At 40.9% G+C, this 19,354-nt stretch overlaps 1 protein-coding gene across 3 annotated transcripts in view; it reads left to right on the top strand.

The window, feature by feature from the left end:
• The window catches only part of SAPCD1 (suppressor APC domain containing 1), a 53,221-nt gene that overhangs the window by 10,763 nt on the left and 23,104 nt on the right, over positions 1-19,354 (top strand). Inside the window, exons 1-4 of one of the 3 annotated variants that reach the window (XM_056539904.1) lie at positions 6,784-7,081; positions 16,633-16,789; positions 18,429-18,563; positions 18,861-18,959. In XM_056539904.1, the coding sequence (XP_056395879.1) occupies positions 16,730-16,789; positions 18,429-18,563; positions 18,861-18,959 (294 nt within the window). In that variant the 5' untranslated portion in view covers positions 6,784-7,081; positions 16,633-16,729. Of the gene's footprint in view, positions 1-6,783; positions 7,082-16,632; positions 16,790-18,428; positions 18,564-18,860; positions 18,960-19,354 lie in introns of those variants that run through there. The other 2 variants (XM_056539903.1, XM_056539901.1) reach the window with 2 other exon arrangements.

Genomic DNA, 19,354 nt, shown 5'->3' with positions numbered 1-19,354 from the left:
CCCTACACAGCCCCCCTCCCCTCCCCAATAAAAATGAAAAACGTCTGGTACGCCACTGTTTCCAAAACGGAGCCTCCAGCTGTTGCAAAACAACTACTCCCAGTATTACCAGACAGCCACTGACTGTCCAGGCATGCTGGGACTTTTATAACAGCTGCAGGCACCCTATTTGGGAATCACTGGCGTAGAATACCCCTATGTCCACCCCTATGCAAGTCCCTAATTTAGGCCTCGAATGCGCATGGCGCTCTCACTTTGGAGCCCTGTCGTATTTCAAGGCAACAGTTTAGGGTCACATATGGGGTATCACCGTACTCGGGAGAAATTGTGTTACAAATTATGGGGGGTATTTTCTGCTATTACCCTTTTTAAAAATCTTAAATTTTTGGGAAACCAACATTTTAGGTAAAAAATTTTTTTTTTTTTTACATATGCAAAAGTTGTGAATCACCTGTGGGGTATTAAGGTTCACATTACCCCTTTTTACGTTCCCCGAGGGGTCTAGTTTCCAAAATAGTATGCCATGTGTTTTTTTTTTTGCTGTCCTGGCACCATAGGGGCTTCCTAAATGCGGCATGCCCCCAGAGCAAAATTTGCTTTCAAAAAGCCAAATGTGACTCCTTCTCTTCTGAGACCTGTAGTGCGCCAGCAGAGCACTTCTCACCCCCATATGAGGTGTTTTCTAAATCGGGAGAAATTGGGCTTCAAATTTTGGGGGGTATTTTCTGCTATTACCCTTTTTAAAAATGTTAAAATTTTGGGAAACCAAGCATTTTAGGTAAAAATTATTATTTTTTTTAACATATGCAAAAGTTGTGAAACACCTGTAGGGTATTAAGGTTCACTTAACCTCTTTTTACGTTCCCCGAGGGGTCTGGTTTCCAAAATGGTATGCCATGTGTTTTTTTTTGCGGTTCTGGCACCATAGGGGCTTCCTAAATGCGGCATGCCCCCAGAGCAAAATTTGCTTTCAAAAAGCCAAATGTGACTCCTTCTCTTCTGAGACCTGTAGTGCGCCAGCAGAGCACTTTTCACCCCCATATGGGGTGTTTTCTGAATCAGGAGAAATTGGGCTTCAAATTTTGGGGGGTATTTTCTGCTATTATCCTTTTTAAAAATGTAACATTTTTGGGAAACCAAGCATTTTAGGTAAAACATTTTTTTTTTTTTTTACATATGCAAAAGTCGTGAATCACCTGTGGGGTATTAAGGTTCACTTTACCCCTTGTTACGTTCCCTGAGGGGTCTAGTTTCCAAAATGGTATGCCATGTGTTTTTTTTTTGCTGTCCTGGCACCATAGGGGCTTCCTAAAGGTGACATGCCCCCCAAAAACCATTTGACACTCCTTCCCTTCTGAGCCCTCTACTGCGCCCGCCGAACACTTTACATAGACATATGAGGTATGTGCTTACTCGAGAGAAATTGGGTTTCAAATACAAGTAAAAATTTTTCTCCTTTTTACCCCTTGCAAAAATTCAAAAATTGGGTCTACAAGAACATGCGAGTGTAAAAAATGAAGATTGTGAATTTTCTCCTTCACTTTTCTGCTATTCCTGTGAAACACCTAAAGGGTTAATACACTTATTGAATGTCATTTTGAATACTTTGGGGGGTGTAGTTTTTATAATGGGGTCATTTATGGGGTATTTCTAATACGAAGACCCTTCAAATCCATTTCAAACCTGAACTGGTCCATGAAAAATAGCGAGTTTGAAAATTTTGTGAAAAATTTCCAAATTGCTGCTGAACTTTGAAGCCCTCTGGTGTCTTCCAAAAGTAAAAACTCATAAATTTTATGATGCAAACATAAAGTAGACATATTGTATATGTGAACCCAAAAATGTTTTATTTTGAATATCCATTTTCCTTACAAGCAGAGAGCTTCAAAGTTAGAAAAATGCAAAATTTTCATTTTTTTCATCAAATTTTGGGATTTTTCACCAAGAAAGGATGCAAGTTACCATAAAATTTTACCAGTAAGTTAAAGTAGAATATGTCACGAAAAAACTATCTCAGAATCAGAATGATAACTAAAAGCATTCCAGAGTTATTAATGTTTAAAGTGACAGTGGTCAGATGTGCAAAAAACGCTCTGGTCCTTAAGGTGTAAAATGGCCTGGTCCTTAAGGGGTTAATAGAAGTCATTTACAAATCTGTTTAACTTTCTGGCACCAGTTGACTTAAAAAAAAAAAGTTTTCCACCGGAGTACCCCTTTAAGTTTCTGTTCACATCTTATTCCTTACATTTGGCGTATGCATTGTAGCACCCAGGGCAAACGACAATTGCATCTATAGACACCAATTACCCAGACAGTGAAGAGTGTCCTATTTTGGCCTCTATCATTCTGGTATCCTTCTTTATTTTGTGAGGTTGTACCAACTAACAAAGTCATCCCCTTTCTTCAGAATAGGTGATATAACTATCTAATTGGTGGGGGTTTAACTGCTGGGAGCCCCCATGATCTTGAGAACAGGAACCCCCCTCCCCTCCAACCCAGAAAACTAGGACCCTCCCCCCCTCCAATACCAAGAAGTGGGACCTTCCCCTCCTCTGATCCCCAGAACTGGGACCCTCGCCCCCTCTGATCATGAGAACTGGGGCCTTTCCCCCCTCCGATCATGAGAACTTGGGCCTCCCCCCCCCCCCTCCGATCATGAGAACTGGGACCCTCCCCCCCTCCGATCATGAGAACTGGGGCCTTCCCCCCCTCCGATCATGAGAAATTGGGCCTTACCCCCCCTCCGATCATGAGAACTTGGGCCTTCCCCCCTCCGATCATGAGAACTTGGGCCTTCCCCCCCTCCGATCATGAGAACTGGGGCGTTCCCCCCCCTCCGATCATGAGAACTTGGGCCTTCCCCCCCTCCGATCATGAGAACTGGGGCCTTCCCCCCCTCCGATCATGAGAACTTGGGCCTTCCCCCCCTCCGATCATGAGAACTTGGGCCTTCCCCCCTCCGATCATGAGAACTTGGGCCTTCCCCCCCTCCGATCATGAGAACTGGGACCCTCCCCCCCTCCGATCATGAGAACTGGGGCCTTCCCCCCCCCCCCCTCAGATCATGAGAACTGGGGCCTTCCCCGCCTTCAGTCCTGAGAACTGGAACCCTCCCCCCTTCGATCTGACATCTGGGACTCCCCCTCTGATCCTAAAAACTAATACCCCTCCTCCGATCCCGAGAACTGGGACCCTTCCCTTCCCTCCGATTGCAAGATTTTATTCCATTATAATGTGAACAGCGACGTTTCTCCAGAGTCTCATATCTATAATTTATTATTTTTATACATCAGACATCTATCTCATATAGAACTCTCTATTGTGGTAGCGGGGTGTGATGAGGGCAGATGTTGCTACCCTAGGGGCAGATGGCATTAACCCCTTGTATTCGTGACGCCAGGGTGTAGTTTAGCCTATAACCACCCGAAGGTATACCTGGATCCTGGGCTAAGGGCGGGGGGCAATAAAGACTCTGAGGCGAAGTTACGGACAACTATAGCTTTACTGAGGGTAGACAGATGGTAAAGTCTATACAGTTCAGCCAGGGTCCAAGGAGGTGACCAGTGACACAGAGACCTTAAGGGCTTGCTGGGACTTGTAGTAGGACTGGACAATTGAACCTCCCCCTTTTAATTCCAAAAACTGGAACCCCCTCTCCCCCTTCAATCCTGAGAACTGGGAGATATACATTTGGGTCCAGTGGGCGACATATGCCACTGTATGCCTATATATATATGTCTACAGGAACACTTTGATAAGCTCTCCCGATGGCTCAGGCGTAGTGTAAACAGTGCCTTATGTGGTGGCCCAGTACAGGAGTGGCACCCCTGTACCCTTGCTGTCCTGTCTGGTGGACTCTATTGCAGTGTCTCCTGAGTTCCCCCTTAAAGGAAAACTGTCATATGTTTTGTCCCGCACTATCCACGGGCGCGGGAGACGCTGAACATTTTGAGTCCTACCTTGCCCTGGTCCGCTGCGCCGTTCGCCCGTTATAGCTGGTTTTCGGTATATTCAAATTAGCTGCTAACTGGCACGGGCAACGCTGAAGACAGCTTCCGGGTATAATAGGAAATCCCGCGCATGCGCAGTATCGTCCAGGACTCGAGATAAGACGGATAGACAACATATGAATATTCATTAGCCGGGCAGTGCTGCGGGCTGGGCGGCGGTTACGTCACAGTGCCAGTTGAAAGCAGTAACCCCGCCTGTGCCAGTTAGCAGCTAATTTGAATATACCAAAAAACAGCTATAACGGGCGAACGGCGCAGCAGATCCGGGCAAGGTATGACTCAAAATGTTCAGCGTCTCCCGCACTATCCACAGATACCCGTGGATAGTGCAGGACAAAACATATGACAGTTTTCCTTTAAGCTGAGTATGTTAAATGGTTAATAAGTGCCTATATCATCTAATGTAATGTATATATGACGTTATGTAACTTTAATGTTGTTACCTAGTCTTGTAACCAAGGAAGGTACCAGTGATCACGTGACTTATAGGGTGACCTATAGGACCCCTCCAGAGTCTGCCCCATAAAAGCCCTTGGAGGAGCTACCTAGGGAGTTCTAGTTTCAGTTTAGGGCAACCAAGACCGGAGAGAGTGTCTTGTGTCCGGAGGAGACCCCAGGCCGACCACGCAGCCACGCTTCTACTAATTCAGTACCCCACAGGTGAATGTCAAAACCTGGTAAGCTACATACGGGGTGAAGTCTGTCTAGTCAGTCCTAGTCAAGTCAGTCAAGATCAGTCTGTATCAAGTCAGCGTGGGCCTGCAGCAAATTGTCCAAAATCCACTACAAGTCCTAGCGAGCCCTAAAGTCTCTGAAGTTACTGGTCACCTCCTTGGGCCTAACTGAGCTGTAAAGACTATTCCATCTGTCTGCCTCAGTAAAGCTGCCGTTGTTCCGTAACTTGGCGTCGGATTCATTATTTGCCCCGTGCCTAGCCCAGTAGCCAGCGGTCATACCTCGGGTGGTGCAGAGGTTAACCACGCCCTGGCGTCACGAATACAAGGGGCTAATGCCATCTGCCCCTAGGTTGATAACATCTGCCCTCCATCACACCCGGACCACACTTATATGTAGTTAATGTTAATATGGACGTTCCCCCATTTTGGGGTCCACATTATTACAATATGTGAGGACTTCTCTAGTTCTCTGTCCAGTGTTCAGCATAGACCGGTGGTCTCCAAACTATAGACCTCCAGATTTAGCAAAACTACAGCTCCCGGCATGCCCGGACAGCCAACGGCTGTCCGGGCATGCTGGGAGTTGTAGTTTTGCAACATCTGGAGGTCCACAGTTTAGAGACCACTGCTTGAAGGAACGGTGCATGAGGGTGTGTGAAGATATGTTTGTCTTGAGAAGAACATATAGCTTCTATAACAAATAGCTTAGAGACCTAACGGCTGTCCGGGCATGCTGGGAGTTGTAGTTTTGCAACATCTGGAGGTCCGCAGTTTGGAGACCACTGCTTGAAGGAACGGTGCATGAGGGTGTGTGAAGATATGTTTGTCTTGAGAAGAACATATAGCTTCTATAACAAATAGCTTAGAGACCTAACGGCTGTTCGGGCATGCTGGGAGTTGTAGTTTTGCAACATCTGGAGGTCCGCAGTTTGGAGACCACTGCTTGAAGGAACGGTGCATGAGGGTGCGTGAAGATAAGTTTGTCTTGAGAAGAACATATAGGAGATTTATCAAAACCTGTCCAGAGGAAAAGTTGCTGAGTTGCCCATAGCAACCAATCAGATCGCTTCTTTCATTTTAAACAAGGCCTCTGCAAAATGAAAGAAGCGATCTGATTGGTTGCTATGGGCAACTGGGCAACTTTTCCTCTGCACAGGTTTTGATAAATCTCCGCTTCTATAATAAATAGCTTAGAGACCTAACGGCTGTCCGGGCATGCTGGGAGTTGTAGTTTTGCAACATCTGGAGGCACCCTGTTTGGAGACCACTGCTTGAAGGAATGAAGACCTATATTGTCTTTCTTTAGGGTGCATGAAGAGATGTTTTTCTTGAGGAGAAGCTATAGCTTAGAGACCTGTCTCCCCTGTCACTCCTCAGATGATGGGGATTGTAGTACCGTGTGGTTCCCACAGGCAGTATCACACACGAAAGGCTTAGATACAAATCATTTTGGGAATGTTTGGCCTGAATATTTTGGCGCACAGTCCTTTCCATGTTCTCGGTGGCCCTGATGGTGGAGGCCTATGAACGGGCCGGGGAGGGAGGGTGGGAGACAGGAGAGGGCCAGACAGATAAAGGAGGGGTGGGAAAGCGTGGTGGCGAGGGAGTGTCAGCCCACATAACTTCTCTATTCACACGGGGACGCTGTTTGGAAGTGACAGGCGGACAAGTCTGTGCGGCTCCAGCCAGGAAAAAACGGCGGGGAGCGGGGAAGGGGGTCACTTAGGGAGACGACATCAAAGATCCAGGCGGGCGCTGTGTGGGGACGGGGCAGGTGTAGTCACACAGGTAATTCTAGGAGGCTTCAAATAACTAAAGGGGGGGAAATGAGAGAAGAAAGACACAAAAAGAAGGGAAAGGCGAGAGACGTCCCAACCACAGCAGAAACGGTGAAGGAGAAGCGGGGAGGGACGTACAGGTAGATACAGCGACACGCCTAGAGCTCCTGAGGGAGGACATGATCACACCCTCTATACAGCTGCACACACTGCTCTGGGGACATACACGTATGCAGCCATGGCTATATACTGACTACTATATACACAGTGTGCATGGCTATATACTGACTACTATATACACAGTGTGCATGGCTATATACTGACACCTATATATACACAGTGTTCATGGCTATATACTGACATCTATATATATATATATATATATATATATATATATATACACACAGGGGAGAGTATATATACACAGTGTTCATGGCTATATACTGACACCTATATATACACAGAGGAGAGTATACACAGGGTGCATGGCTATATACTGACACCTATATACACACAGAGGAGAGTATACACAGGGTGCATGGCTGTACACGCTGCCTACACCATCCTCATCCTCCCCCTGCACAGCAGCCGAGAGGCCCTGACCTTCTACCTGTGGGTGAGTATCAGCTGAATACAGGGGTCTATGGGGGGAAGAGGGGGATACAGGGGGTGAAGTGTCTATCTGTCTGTCTATTAAGAGGATCTTTCTACTGACAATTAATCTATTGACCTGTCACTTATCTATAAACTGGATTCATCTTTGTACCTACTATTTATCATCTATTCATCTATTGTCTATCTATCTCATATCTATCTATTGTCTATCTATCTCATATCTATCTATCTATCTATCTCATATCTATCTATCTCATATCTATCTATTATCTATCTATCTATCTCATATCTATCTATCTATCTCATATCTATCTCATATCTATCTATCTATCTATCTATCTATCTCATATCTATCTATTATCTATCTCATATCTATCTATCTATCTATCTATCTATGTATCTCATATCTATCTAATATCTATCTATCTATCTCATATCTATCTATCTATCTCATATCTATCTATCATCTATCTATCTCATATCTATCTATCTATCTATTATCTATCTCATATCTATCTATTATCTATCTCATATCTATCTATCTCATATCTATCTACCTATCTATCTATCTATCTATCTCATATCTATCTATCTATCTCATATCTATCTATCTCATATCTATCATCTATCTATCTCATATCTATCTATCTATCTATCTATCTATCTATCTCATATCTATCTATCTATCCAGGTCATGGTCCAGCACAATTAGCTAAATACAAAAGAGGTTCTGCAGCACTCCTGATAAAACGTTTTAAGTATCATACATGAGAAAGCTGATGTGAGGTCAGAGAAACGTATCAGAGAGATGGCTGATAAAAATACACTTTTTTTTTTTACTACAGGAGTGCTGCGGAACCTCTTTTCTATCTATCTATCTCATATCTATCTATCTATCTATATCATATCTATCTATCTATATCATATCTATCTATCTCATATCTATCTATATCATATCTATCTATCTATCCATCTATCTATCTCATATCTATCTATCTATCTCATATCTATCATCTATCTATCTACAGTGGGGATCAAAAGTTTGGGCACCCCAGGGGAAAAATGTTATTAATGTGCATAAAGAAGCCAAGGAAAGATGGAAAAATCTCCAAAAGGCATCACATTACAGATTAGACATTCTTATAATATGTCAACCAAAGTTAGATTTTCTTTCCATCATTTACACTTTCAAAATAACAGAAAACAAAAAAATGGTGTCTGCAAAAGTTTGGGCACCCTGCAGAATTTATAGCATGCACTGTCCCCTTTGCAAAGCTGAGACCTGCCAGTGTCATGGATTGTTCTCAATCATCATCTCGGAAGACCAGGTGATGTCAATCTCAAAGGTTTTAAATTCCCAGACTCATCTGACCTTGCCCCAACAATCAGCACCATGGGTTCTTCTAAGCAGTTGTCTAGAAATCTGAAACTGAAAATAGTTGATGCTCACAAAGCTGGAGAAGGCTATAAGAAGATAGCAAAACGTTTTCAGATGTCAATATCCTCTGTTCGGAATGTAATTAAGAAATAGCAGTCATCAGGAACAGTGGAAGTTAAAGCAAGATCTGGAAGACCAAGAAAAATATCAGCCAGAACAGCTCGCAGGATTGTGAGAAAAACAATTCAAAACCCACGTTTGACTGCACAATCCCTCCAGAAAGATCTGGCAGACACTGGAGTTGTGGTACACTATTCCACTATAAAGAGATACTTTATGGTCTTCATGGAAGAGTCATCAGAAGAAAACCTCTTCTACGTCCTCACCACCAAAATCAGTGTTTGAACTTTGCAAATGAACATATAGACAAGCCTGATGCATTTTGGAAACAAGTTCTGTGGACCGATAAGGTTAAAATTGAACTTTTTGGCCTGAATGAGAAAAGGTACGTTTGGAGAAGAAGGGGAACAGAATTTAATGAAAAGAACCTCTGTCCAACTGTTAAGCATGGGGGTGGATCAATCATGCTTTGGGGTTGTATTGCAGCCAGTGGCACAGGGAACATCTCATGAGTGGAAAAATGGATTTAATAAAATTTCAGCAAATTTTGGATGCTAACTTGATGCCATCTGTGAAAAAGCTGAAGTTAAAGAGAGGATGGCTTCTACAAATGGATAATGATCCTAAACACACCTCGAAATCCACAGGGGATTACATAAAGAGGCGTAAACTGAAGGTTTTGCCATGGCCTTCACAATCTCCTGACCTCAACATAATTGAAAATCTATGGATAGACCTTAAAAGAGCAGTGCGTGACAGACAGCCCAGAAATCTCAAAGAACTGGAAGACTTTTGTAAGGAAGAATGGGCAAAGATACCTCAAACAAGAATTGAAAGACTTTTGGCTGGCTACAAAAAGCGTTTACAAGCTGTGATACATGCCAAAGGGGGCAGTGCATGCTATAAATTCTGCAGGGTGCCCAAACTTTTGCAGATGCCATTTTTTGGTTTTCTGTTATTTTGAAAGTGTAAATGATGGAAATAAAATGTAACTTTTGGTGACATATTATAAGAATGTCTAATCTGTAATTTGATGCATTTTGGAGATTTTTCCATCTTTCCTTGGCTTCTTTATGCTCATTAATACAAATTTTTACCTGGGGTGCCCAAACTTTTGATCCCCACTGTATCTATCTATCTCATATCTATCTCTCTCATATCTATCTATCTCATATCTATCTATCTCCTCTCTATCTATCTATCTATCTCATATCTATCTATCTATCTATCTATCTATCTCTTATTTATTTATTAATCTCATATCTGTCTATCTATTTATTTATTTATCTACCTCTTTTGTATTTATCTATCTCATATCTATTTATCTATCTATCTATCTCATATCTATTTATCTATCTCATATCTATTTATCTATCTCTCATATCTATCTCATATCTATCTATCTATCTATCTATCTATCTATCTATCTCATATCTATCTATCTATCTATCTATCTCACATCTATCTATCTCATATCTATTTATCTATCTCATATCTATTTATCTATCTATCTATCTCATATCTATTTATCTATCTCTCATATCTATCTCATATCTATCTATCTATCTCATATCTATCTATCTATCTATCTCATATCTATCTATCTATCTCATATCTATCTATCTATCTATCTATCTCATATCTATCTATCTATCTCATATCTATCTATCTATATCTATCTATCTCATATCTATCTATCTATCTATCTATATATCTATCTCATATCTATTTATCTATCTATGTCACATCTTTCCATCTCATATTTATCTATCTCTTTTGTATCTATCCATCCCATATCTCTCTCCTCCTGTATCCATTCCTCCTCTCCTCCCTGTCTGTCCTTTCCCCCGTGGCCCACGCTGTAAATCTCTTAATCCGTTGGGGGTTATAATACCCAGTATGTGGCAGTGGGTGTTGTGCTGGATGTAGTCTGTGACGTTGTCCTCCATTACTCTGCAGGTACCCTTGTGTTTCTCTCTTGTTTCCTTGCACAGTGCTGTCACCCTAGCCGCCCCTCCCTCGCCCTGACACCCTATAAGCTGTCACATATTTCTTTTACCATTCCCATTTACTAGCATATAAGTGACATGTATATATAAGCATCACTGCACATCAGAGGAGACTGTAGTTTATGGACTATATGAGGCTGCACCGGGTTTCATCATCATCATCATCATCATCATCACGCCCAGGTCATGTGTCACCTCTCATATATGAGCCATAAAATGCAGAAACATGACATTATACAATATGGACCGAACCCTAAAGTAAAGAATTTACTCTCTGATTCAATTCATATGAAAACAGCGCCGCCCTATCTGCCATAAACTGTGACAGCAACTGATAATTAAATCCTGATTCAACCTACATAACCTGTTTTTAGCGTTATGGTTTTGCTCAGCCAATGTATCTAAGCCAGTGATGTGTGATACCATCTCAGAGAACAACCCAGCCCTATACCTGTTACTGAATTTGTTTAGAATGTTTTTGCACTTTTCAAGTGTTAGTGCAAGTAGTAAACTCCAAGCTGTAGATCCCCAACTGGTGAAAAAACTACAACTCCCAGAATGTCTGTACAACCTTAGAAGTTGTAGTTTTGCAACAGCGGAAAAACCACAGGGGGAGACCATTTTAGAATGGCTGGCCCTTAGACTGGGCTAGTGTTTCCCATCCAGGGTGCCTCCAGCTGTTGCAAAACTACAACTCCCAGCATGCCCGGACAGCTTTCAGCTGTCCGGGCATGCTGGGAGTTGTAGTTTTGAAACAGCTGGAGACACCCTGCATGGGAAACACTGGTATGGAGGGATGGGACCGACTCCATGAGACCCTTAAGCAGCTGCACAGTCATGTCCGTTGGTGACGGTAGTGACCTCAATAAATAGATAGAAAGATATGAGATAGATAGATATGAGATAGATGGATAGATAGATATGAGATACATAGATAGATAGATAGATAGATAGATATGAGATAGATAGATAGATAGATATGAGATAGATAGATAGATAGATAGATATGAGATAGATAGATATGAGATAGATAGATATGAGATAGATATGAGATAGATAGATAGATATGAGATAGATAGATATGAGATAGATGGATAGATAGATAGATATGAGATACATAGATAGATAGATAGATATGAGATAGATAGATAGATATAAGATAGATATGAGATAGATAGATATGAGATAGATAGATATGAGATACATAAATAGATAGATAGATAGATAGATATGAGATCGATGGATAGATAGATATGAGATAGATGGATAGATAGATAGATAGATAGATAGATATGAGATAGATAGATAGATAGATAGATAGATAGGAGATAGGGAGATAGATATGAGATAGATATTAGATAGATAGATATGAGATACATAGATTGATAGGAAATAGATAGATAGATATGAGATAGATAGAGAGATAGATAGATATATATGAGATAGATAGAGAGATAGATAGATATGAGAGAGAAATATAGATAGGTATGAGATAGATATGAGATCGATAGATAGATATGAGATAGATAGATAGAAATGAGAGAGATATGAGATATATAGATTGATATGAGATAGATAGAAATGAGATAGATATGAGATAGATAGAAATGAGATAGAAGATAGATATGAGATAGATAGATAGATATGAGATAGATAGATAGATATTAGATAGAATGATAGATATTAGATACATAGATAGATAGATATGAGAGATAGATAGATATGAGATAGATAAATAGATATGAGATAGATAGATAGATATGAGATATATATTAGATAGGTAGAAATGAGATACATAGATATGAGAGATAGATATGAGATAGATAGATATATAGATAGATATGAGACAGATAGATATGAGATAGATAGATATATAGATAGATATGAGATAGATAGATAGATAGATATGAGATAGATATATAGATAGATATGAGATAGATAGATAGATAGATATGAGATAGATAGATAGATAGATAGATATGAGATAGATAGATATGAGATAGATATGAGATAGATAGATAGATATGAGATAGCAACCAAGTAGACGCAGCAGCACTCCAGCGTAGTGAAGAATAGTGACTTTTATTTATCACCAAAATGCAATAGCGACGGCCACGTGAGGTGGTTGAAACGTCGCTATTGCATTTTGGTGATAAATAAAAGTCACTATTCTTCACTACGCTGGAGTGCTGCTGCGTCTACTTGGTTGCTGTATCTAATTGGGGCTCGAGGACCAGGGCCCATCCACAGCCTGCACCCACTGCACCTAGTTCAATTCGAGAGTGCTGCTCCACCTGCTTCTCTAGATATGAGATAGATAGATATATAGATAGATATGAGATAGATATGAGATAGATAGATATGAGATAGATAGATAGATAGATAGATAGATAGATAGATATGAGATAGATAGATATGAGATAGATAGATAGATAGATATGAGATAGATAGATAGATATGAGATAGATATGAGATAGATAGATATGAGATAGATAGATAGATAGATAGATATGAGATAGATAGATAGATATGAGATAGATAGATAGATATGATATAGATATTAGATAGATATGAGATAGATATATTTATCAAAACCTGTGTAGAGGACGAGTGGTGCAGTTGCCCATAGCAACCAATCAGATCTTTCATTTTTAAAGAGTTCTGTAAAAAATGAAAGAAGCGATCTGATTGGTTGCTATGGGCAACTGCACCACTCGTCCTCTACACAGGTTTTGATAAATCTCCCCCGGTATCTATGGGGAAATGGCAGTAATAACAATTCCTCATCTATAGGTGACAGGTTCCTCCATAGTAGCTTACTCTGGTAATTGTTATTATGGAGTATTTCCTAATATTAGTGCCCGCGCTGCCACCCACACACTGTACAGCGACGACACCTCAGGGGCCCCAACCAATACTTATCATGGCGAATCCTATTCATTTACTAGGGAGGGGAGGCAGGAGAGATGGAAACAATTCATTACCAGGACACGGCTGTCATATTGATTATAGTGTTTATATAGGAAGCAAAATAACCAGAGGGGCCACACCGACTCCTCACTGGGGTCCGACATTCCTCACAGTGGTGAGACTTTACTTACTTTACTTTACTATCTATCTATATCTCTCATATCTATCTATCTATCCACCCATCTCATATCTATCTCATATCTATCTATCTCATATTTATCTCATATCTATCTATCTATCTATCCATCCATGTCATATCTATCTATCTATCTATCTATCTCATATCTATCCATCTCATATCTATCTATCTATCTCATATCTATCCATCTCATATCTATCTCATATCTATCTATTTATCCATCCATGCCATATCTATCTATCTCATATCTATCTATCTATCTATCTATCTATCTATCTATCTATCTATCTATCTATCTCATATCTATCTATTTATCCATCCATGCCATATCTATCTATCTCATATCTATCTATCTATCTCATATCTATCTATCTATCTCATATCTATCCATCTCATATCTATCTATCTATCTCATATCTATCTATCTATCTATCTATCTATCTCATATCTATCTATCTCATATCTATCGATCTATCTCATATCTATCGATCTATCTCATATCTATCTATCTATCTCATATCTATCGATCTATCTCATATCTATCTATCTATCTATCTATCTCATATCTATCCATCTCATATCTATCTATCTATCTCATATCTATCTATCTATCTATCTATCTATCTATCTATCTCATATCTATTTATCTATCTATCTCATATCTATCTATCCATCCATGTCATATCTATCTATCTCATATCTATCTATCTCATATCTATCTATCTATCTCATATCTATCCATCTCATATCTATCTATCTATCTCATATCTATCTATCTATCTATCTCATATCTATCCATCTCATATCTATCTATCTATCTATCTCATATCTATCTATCTATCTATCTATCTATCTATCTATCTCATATCTATTTATCTATCTATCTCATATCTATCTATCCATCCATGTCATATCTATCTATCTCATATCTATCTATCTATCTATCTATCTCATATCTATCTATCTCATATCTATCTATCTATCTATCTATCTCATATCTATCTATCTCATATCTATCCATCTCATATCTATCTATCTATCTCATATCTATCTATCTATCTATCTCATATCTATCCATCTCATATCTATCTATCTCATATCTATCTATCTATCTATCTATCTCATATCTATCTATCTATCTATCTATCTATCTATCTCATGTCTATAAAAAAAAAAATCAGGTTGAATGCAGTACTCCAGTATAGGTGAAAAAACTGTAGAAGATTTTATTCCATTATAATGTGAACAGCGACGTTTCTCCAGAGTCTCATATCTACAATTTATTATTTCTATATATCTGACATCTATCTCATATCTATCTATCTATCTATCTCTCATATCTATCTATCTCATATCTATCTATCTCATATCTATCTATCTATCTCATATCTATCTATCTCATATCTATCTATCTCATATCTATCTATCTCATATCTCTCTATCTCATATTTATCTATTTCATATCTATCTATCTCATATTTATCTATCTATCTCTCATATCTATCTATCTCATATCTATCTATTTCATATCTATCTATCTATCTCATATCTATCTATCTCATATCTCTCTATCTATCTATCTATCTATTTCATATCTATCTATTTCATATCTATCTATCTATCTATCTCATATCTATCTATCTCATATCTCTCTATCTATCTATCTATCTCATATCTTTCTATCTCATATCTATCTATCTATCTCATATCTATCTATCTCATATCTATCTATTGTGGTAGCGGGGTGTGATAAGGGCAGATGTTGTTACCCTAGGGGCAGATAGAAATAACCCCTTGTATTCGTGACGCCAAGGTGTAGTTTATCCTCGATACCACCCGAAGGTATACGCTGGATCCTGGGCTAGGCACGGGGGGCAATAAAGACTGACGCCAAGTTACGGACAGCGATAGCTTTACTGAGGGTAGACAGATGGTAAAGTCTATACAGTTCAGCCAGGGACCGAGGAGGGGACCAGTGACACAGAGACCTTAAGGGCTTGCTGGGACTTGTAGTAGGACTGGACAATTGGATGCAGACCACGCTGACTTGACAGATAACAGGGACTGACTTGACTCATAAAGCTGTGACTTTATCTTACTTGACTTGATGGCGGCTGCAGAACTGGACTTTGAGGTCTCCAACACTCTGGACACACACACTAGACAAGACTACACTGGACCTCAGCAGAAGAGAGAGAGAAGCTCCACCCAGGGATTATATGGGGAGACTAGCAGGGAGCCCATAGGTCACCCCCGGGGTCACCTGGTCACTGATACCTCCTGGGTAACAATCACATGACATATCACATGGTATAACTCTTAAAGATACAAAACATTTTATAATACATTACACTGCAGAACATATGTATCTCATATCTATTTATCTATCTATCTCTTATCTATCTACCTATCTATCTCATATCTATCTATCTATCTATCTCATATCTATCTAGAATTCCAGAAAAGCAGCACATCTGCTAGTCCATATTCACTAGTATAAAGGTGCACGCAGTCATAGGAGACTTGGTTAGAAACCCCACACTTCAATAAAAGTAGAGAGGACCGCAGCACACAAAATTCTTCAGTACAAAAACTTGTGTTTTTTTCCATCTTCAGCAATATAAATACATAAAGTGCAATGTTTTGGTAGTCTCACACCACCATCTTCAGGCAGATGCAGATGATCCTCTCTACTTTTATCTATCTATCTATCTATCTCATATCTATCTCCTATCTATTTCCTATCTATCTCCTATCTATCTATCTATTTATCTCATATCTATCTATCTATCTCATATCTATCTATCTATCTATCTCATATCTATCTCATATCTATCTCATATCTATCTATCTATCTCCTAGTTATCTCATATATATCTATCTATCTCATATCTATCTATCTCATATCTATCTCATATCTATCTATCTATCTACAGCACAAGAAAAGGTAGAGCAGCACGTCCCACAGTAATATGATAGCGGTGCAAGCAGCGAATAGAGCCCTGGTCAAGGCAAGTTAGACATCTAGGAAGGATGCCGCAGCACACGGAGGATTCAAGTGCAAAAACAGTGATTTATTCCATGCTAATACAGGTTAGCAACGTTTCTGCTGCCAATGCAGCCTTTATCAAGCGATAAAGCTTGATAAAGGCTGCATTGGCAGCAGAAACGTTGCTTACCTGTATTACCATGGAATAAATCACTGTTTTTGCACTTGAATCCTCTGTGTGCTGCGGCATCCTTCCTAGATATCTATCTATCTATCTCAAAGATGCAGAAAATATAGCAGCACACCCAGTAGTAAAGTGCAAAAATCGGGATTTATTGACCCATATCAGATGCGACGTTTCGACGGCATCCCGCCATCTTTTTCAAGCATGCTTGAAAAAGATGGCGGGATGCCGTCGAAACGTCGCATCTGATATGGGTCAATAAATCCCGATTTTTGCACTTTACTACTGGGTGTGCTGCTATATTTTCTGCATCTTGGATTATCTGAGCTGTCTGCGATTGGGACTGCTATCCTTGCCTGCACCCCAAGACTTGCAGAGTACGTGGTTGTGCTGCCTACCTTCTACATACATATCTATCTATCTCTCTATCTCTCTCATATCTATCTCTCTCATATCAATCTATCTCATATCTATCCATCTATTATCTATCTCATATCTGTGATTTCCCAGTACAGGACATGGTCATGTACTACCCTTAGGCCCTGTCAGGTTGGGCTCCCCTGCAAGGTCTCCCCCTGTTGGTTTCATAAAGGTGTGTATATTATTTTAATGCCTAGACAGGATCCCTATGTATAGGTAGTGTAAAGGACCTGGAAGAGGTTGTCTCAAGGACCTGTGTGAGTCTGTCACATGTTATGTTATACAGTCAAATGATTTGTTGTCACATGTTCCCCCAGAGAGCACCAGCTTAACCTATGACCCACAGCTTGACCAATGGGCTTTAGTCCAGCCCCGCACTATATAAAGGGGCGGCCATTACAATTCACTCTCTTCTTTTACTGAGAACCAGCAAGTACAGACATCTCAGTGCAAGTGATCAGCATCTGGAAGACCCCAAAAGCTACAGTCATTCCAGTAAGTCTCAAGTCTATGTCTGCTGTCACTACAAGTAGTCAAGTCCTGCATATAGTCAAGTCAAGTCCAATCTCAAGTCAAGTTAATTACAAGTATATTGGTCCAGCAAGCTGTGCGGTCCTTCTGGGTCCTGACCACCTCTCTGGGAAATCTGGCCTCAGCTGTGAAGATAATTCCACCTGTCTTCTACTCAGTAAGGCCTCCGTTTACCCTCAACTGGTTGTGGACTCTCATTTCACTACTAGCAACTGGGATAGCGGAGGAACCGGGCGTGTGGTGTTCCAGAACCCTAAAACCACACTGGCATCATGCACGCATAGGGGTTAATACCATCTCCCCCCCGGGGTTAATACCATCTGATCCCACCACTCACTCTGCTACACCCGTGGTCCCTCCATACACCGGTGGTTCACCACATATCTATCTCATATCTATATATTGATTTGTCTATCATATCTATGGTTTTTAGTCCTCCTGACCTGATCTTTAGGGTGATGATACATAGAGTTGTGACTACTTTTCATGAACTTCACATCCATTCCGCCTTGTTCCCTCTCAGCAGATCATTCCCGGGCCGCCCCTCCACTCCCTGTTCTGCAATGTCACAATAAGCTGTGAAATTCTGTTTTGTTTTTCCCCTACAGCTGCGTCGCATGAAAGAATTGGAGCAGGAACGAGACGCTCTTCTAGATGGTGTCCAACTGGTGGAGAGGGCCCGAGAGTGGTACAGGGACCGTCTACAGGAGTCCGAGCAGCAGAGGGACCGGCAGGGCACCTTGGTACATAGATGTTTTTTGTCCTATGCTTCTCATTACATTCTTTTACATTCTTCTTCTGCTATTGTGGTGTCCCTGAGCGGGGGTCACCTTTTGTTACCATGAACACTGTTCTGGTTCCTGACGCCTCGGAGGTCCCCAGCTCAGTCTCAGGTCTATGTCTTTAAATGTGTTTCTATGCAAGTGTATTTTTCTATGTTTTTATTTGTTTTCTACATGCAGTAAGTTAGTTGACCACCATATATTGGCTCTTCTACCGATACGGCATCAACTTGACACCATGTTGCTTCTTCTCCTCAGAACCAAGCCCCACCACCTCCGCTCCTTGGCTCCACACTTTTGGTGCAGATACAAGAAGTCAACAGATTCTTGAGTGACCTCATTTCATCTTCTGAAAAGGTGACAAGATCATATCTAAGGCCTAGTACTTGCTTAAAGGGGTACTCCGGTGCTTAGACATCTTATCCCCTATCCAAAGGATAGGGGATAAGATGCTTGATCGTGGGAGTCCCGCCACTGGGAACCCCCGGGATCATGCACGCGGCACCCCTTTTGTAATTAGTCCCCGGAGCGCGTTCACTCTGGGACTGATTACCGCCGACTACAGGGCGGGCGCCGTGTGACGTCACGCCCCCGCCCCCATGTGACGTCACGCTCCGCCCCTCAATGCAAGCCTACGGGAGGGGGCGTGATAGCTGTCACGCCCCCTCCCGTAGGCTTGCATTGAGGGGGGAACATGACATCACACGGGGGCGGGGGCCTGACATCACACACCGCCCTGTAGTCGCCGGTAA

Source organism: Hyla sarda, chromosome 9 (genome assembly GCF_029499605.1).
Source record: "Hyla sarda isolate aHylSar1 chromosome 9, aHylSar1.hap1, whole genome shotgun sequence".
NCBI lineage: Eukaryota > Metazoa > Chordata > Amphibia > Anura > Hylidae > Hyla > Hyla sarda.
The sequence above is the reverse complement of the archived record's forward strand: the minus strand, read 5'-3'. Positions and strand labels throughout refer to the sequence as shown.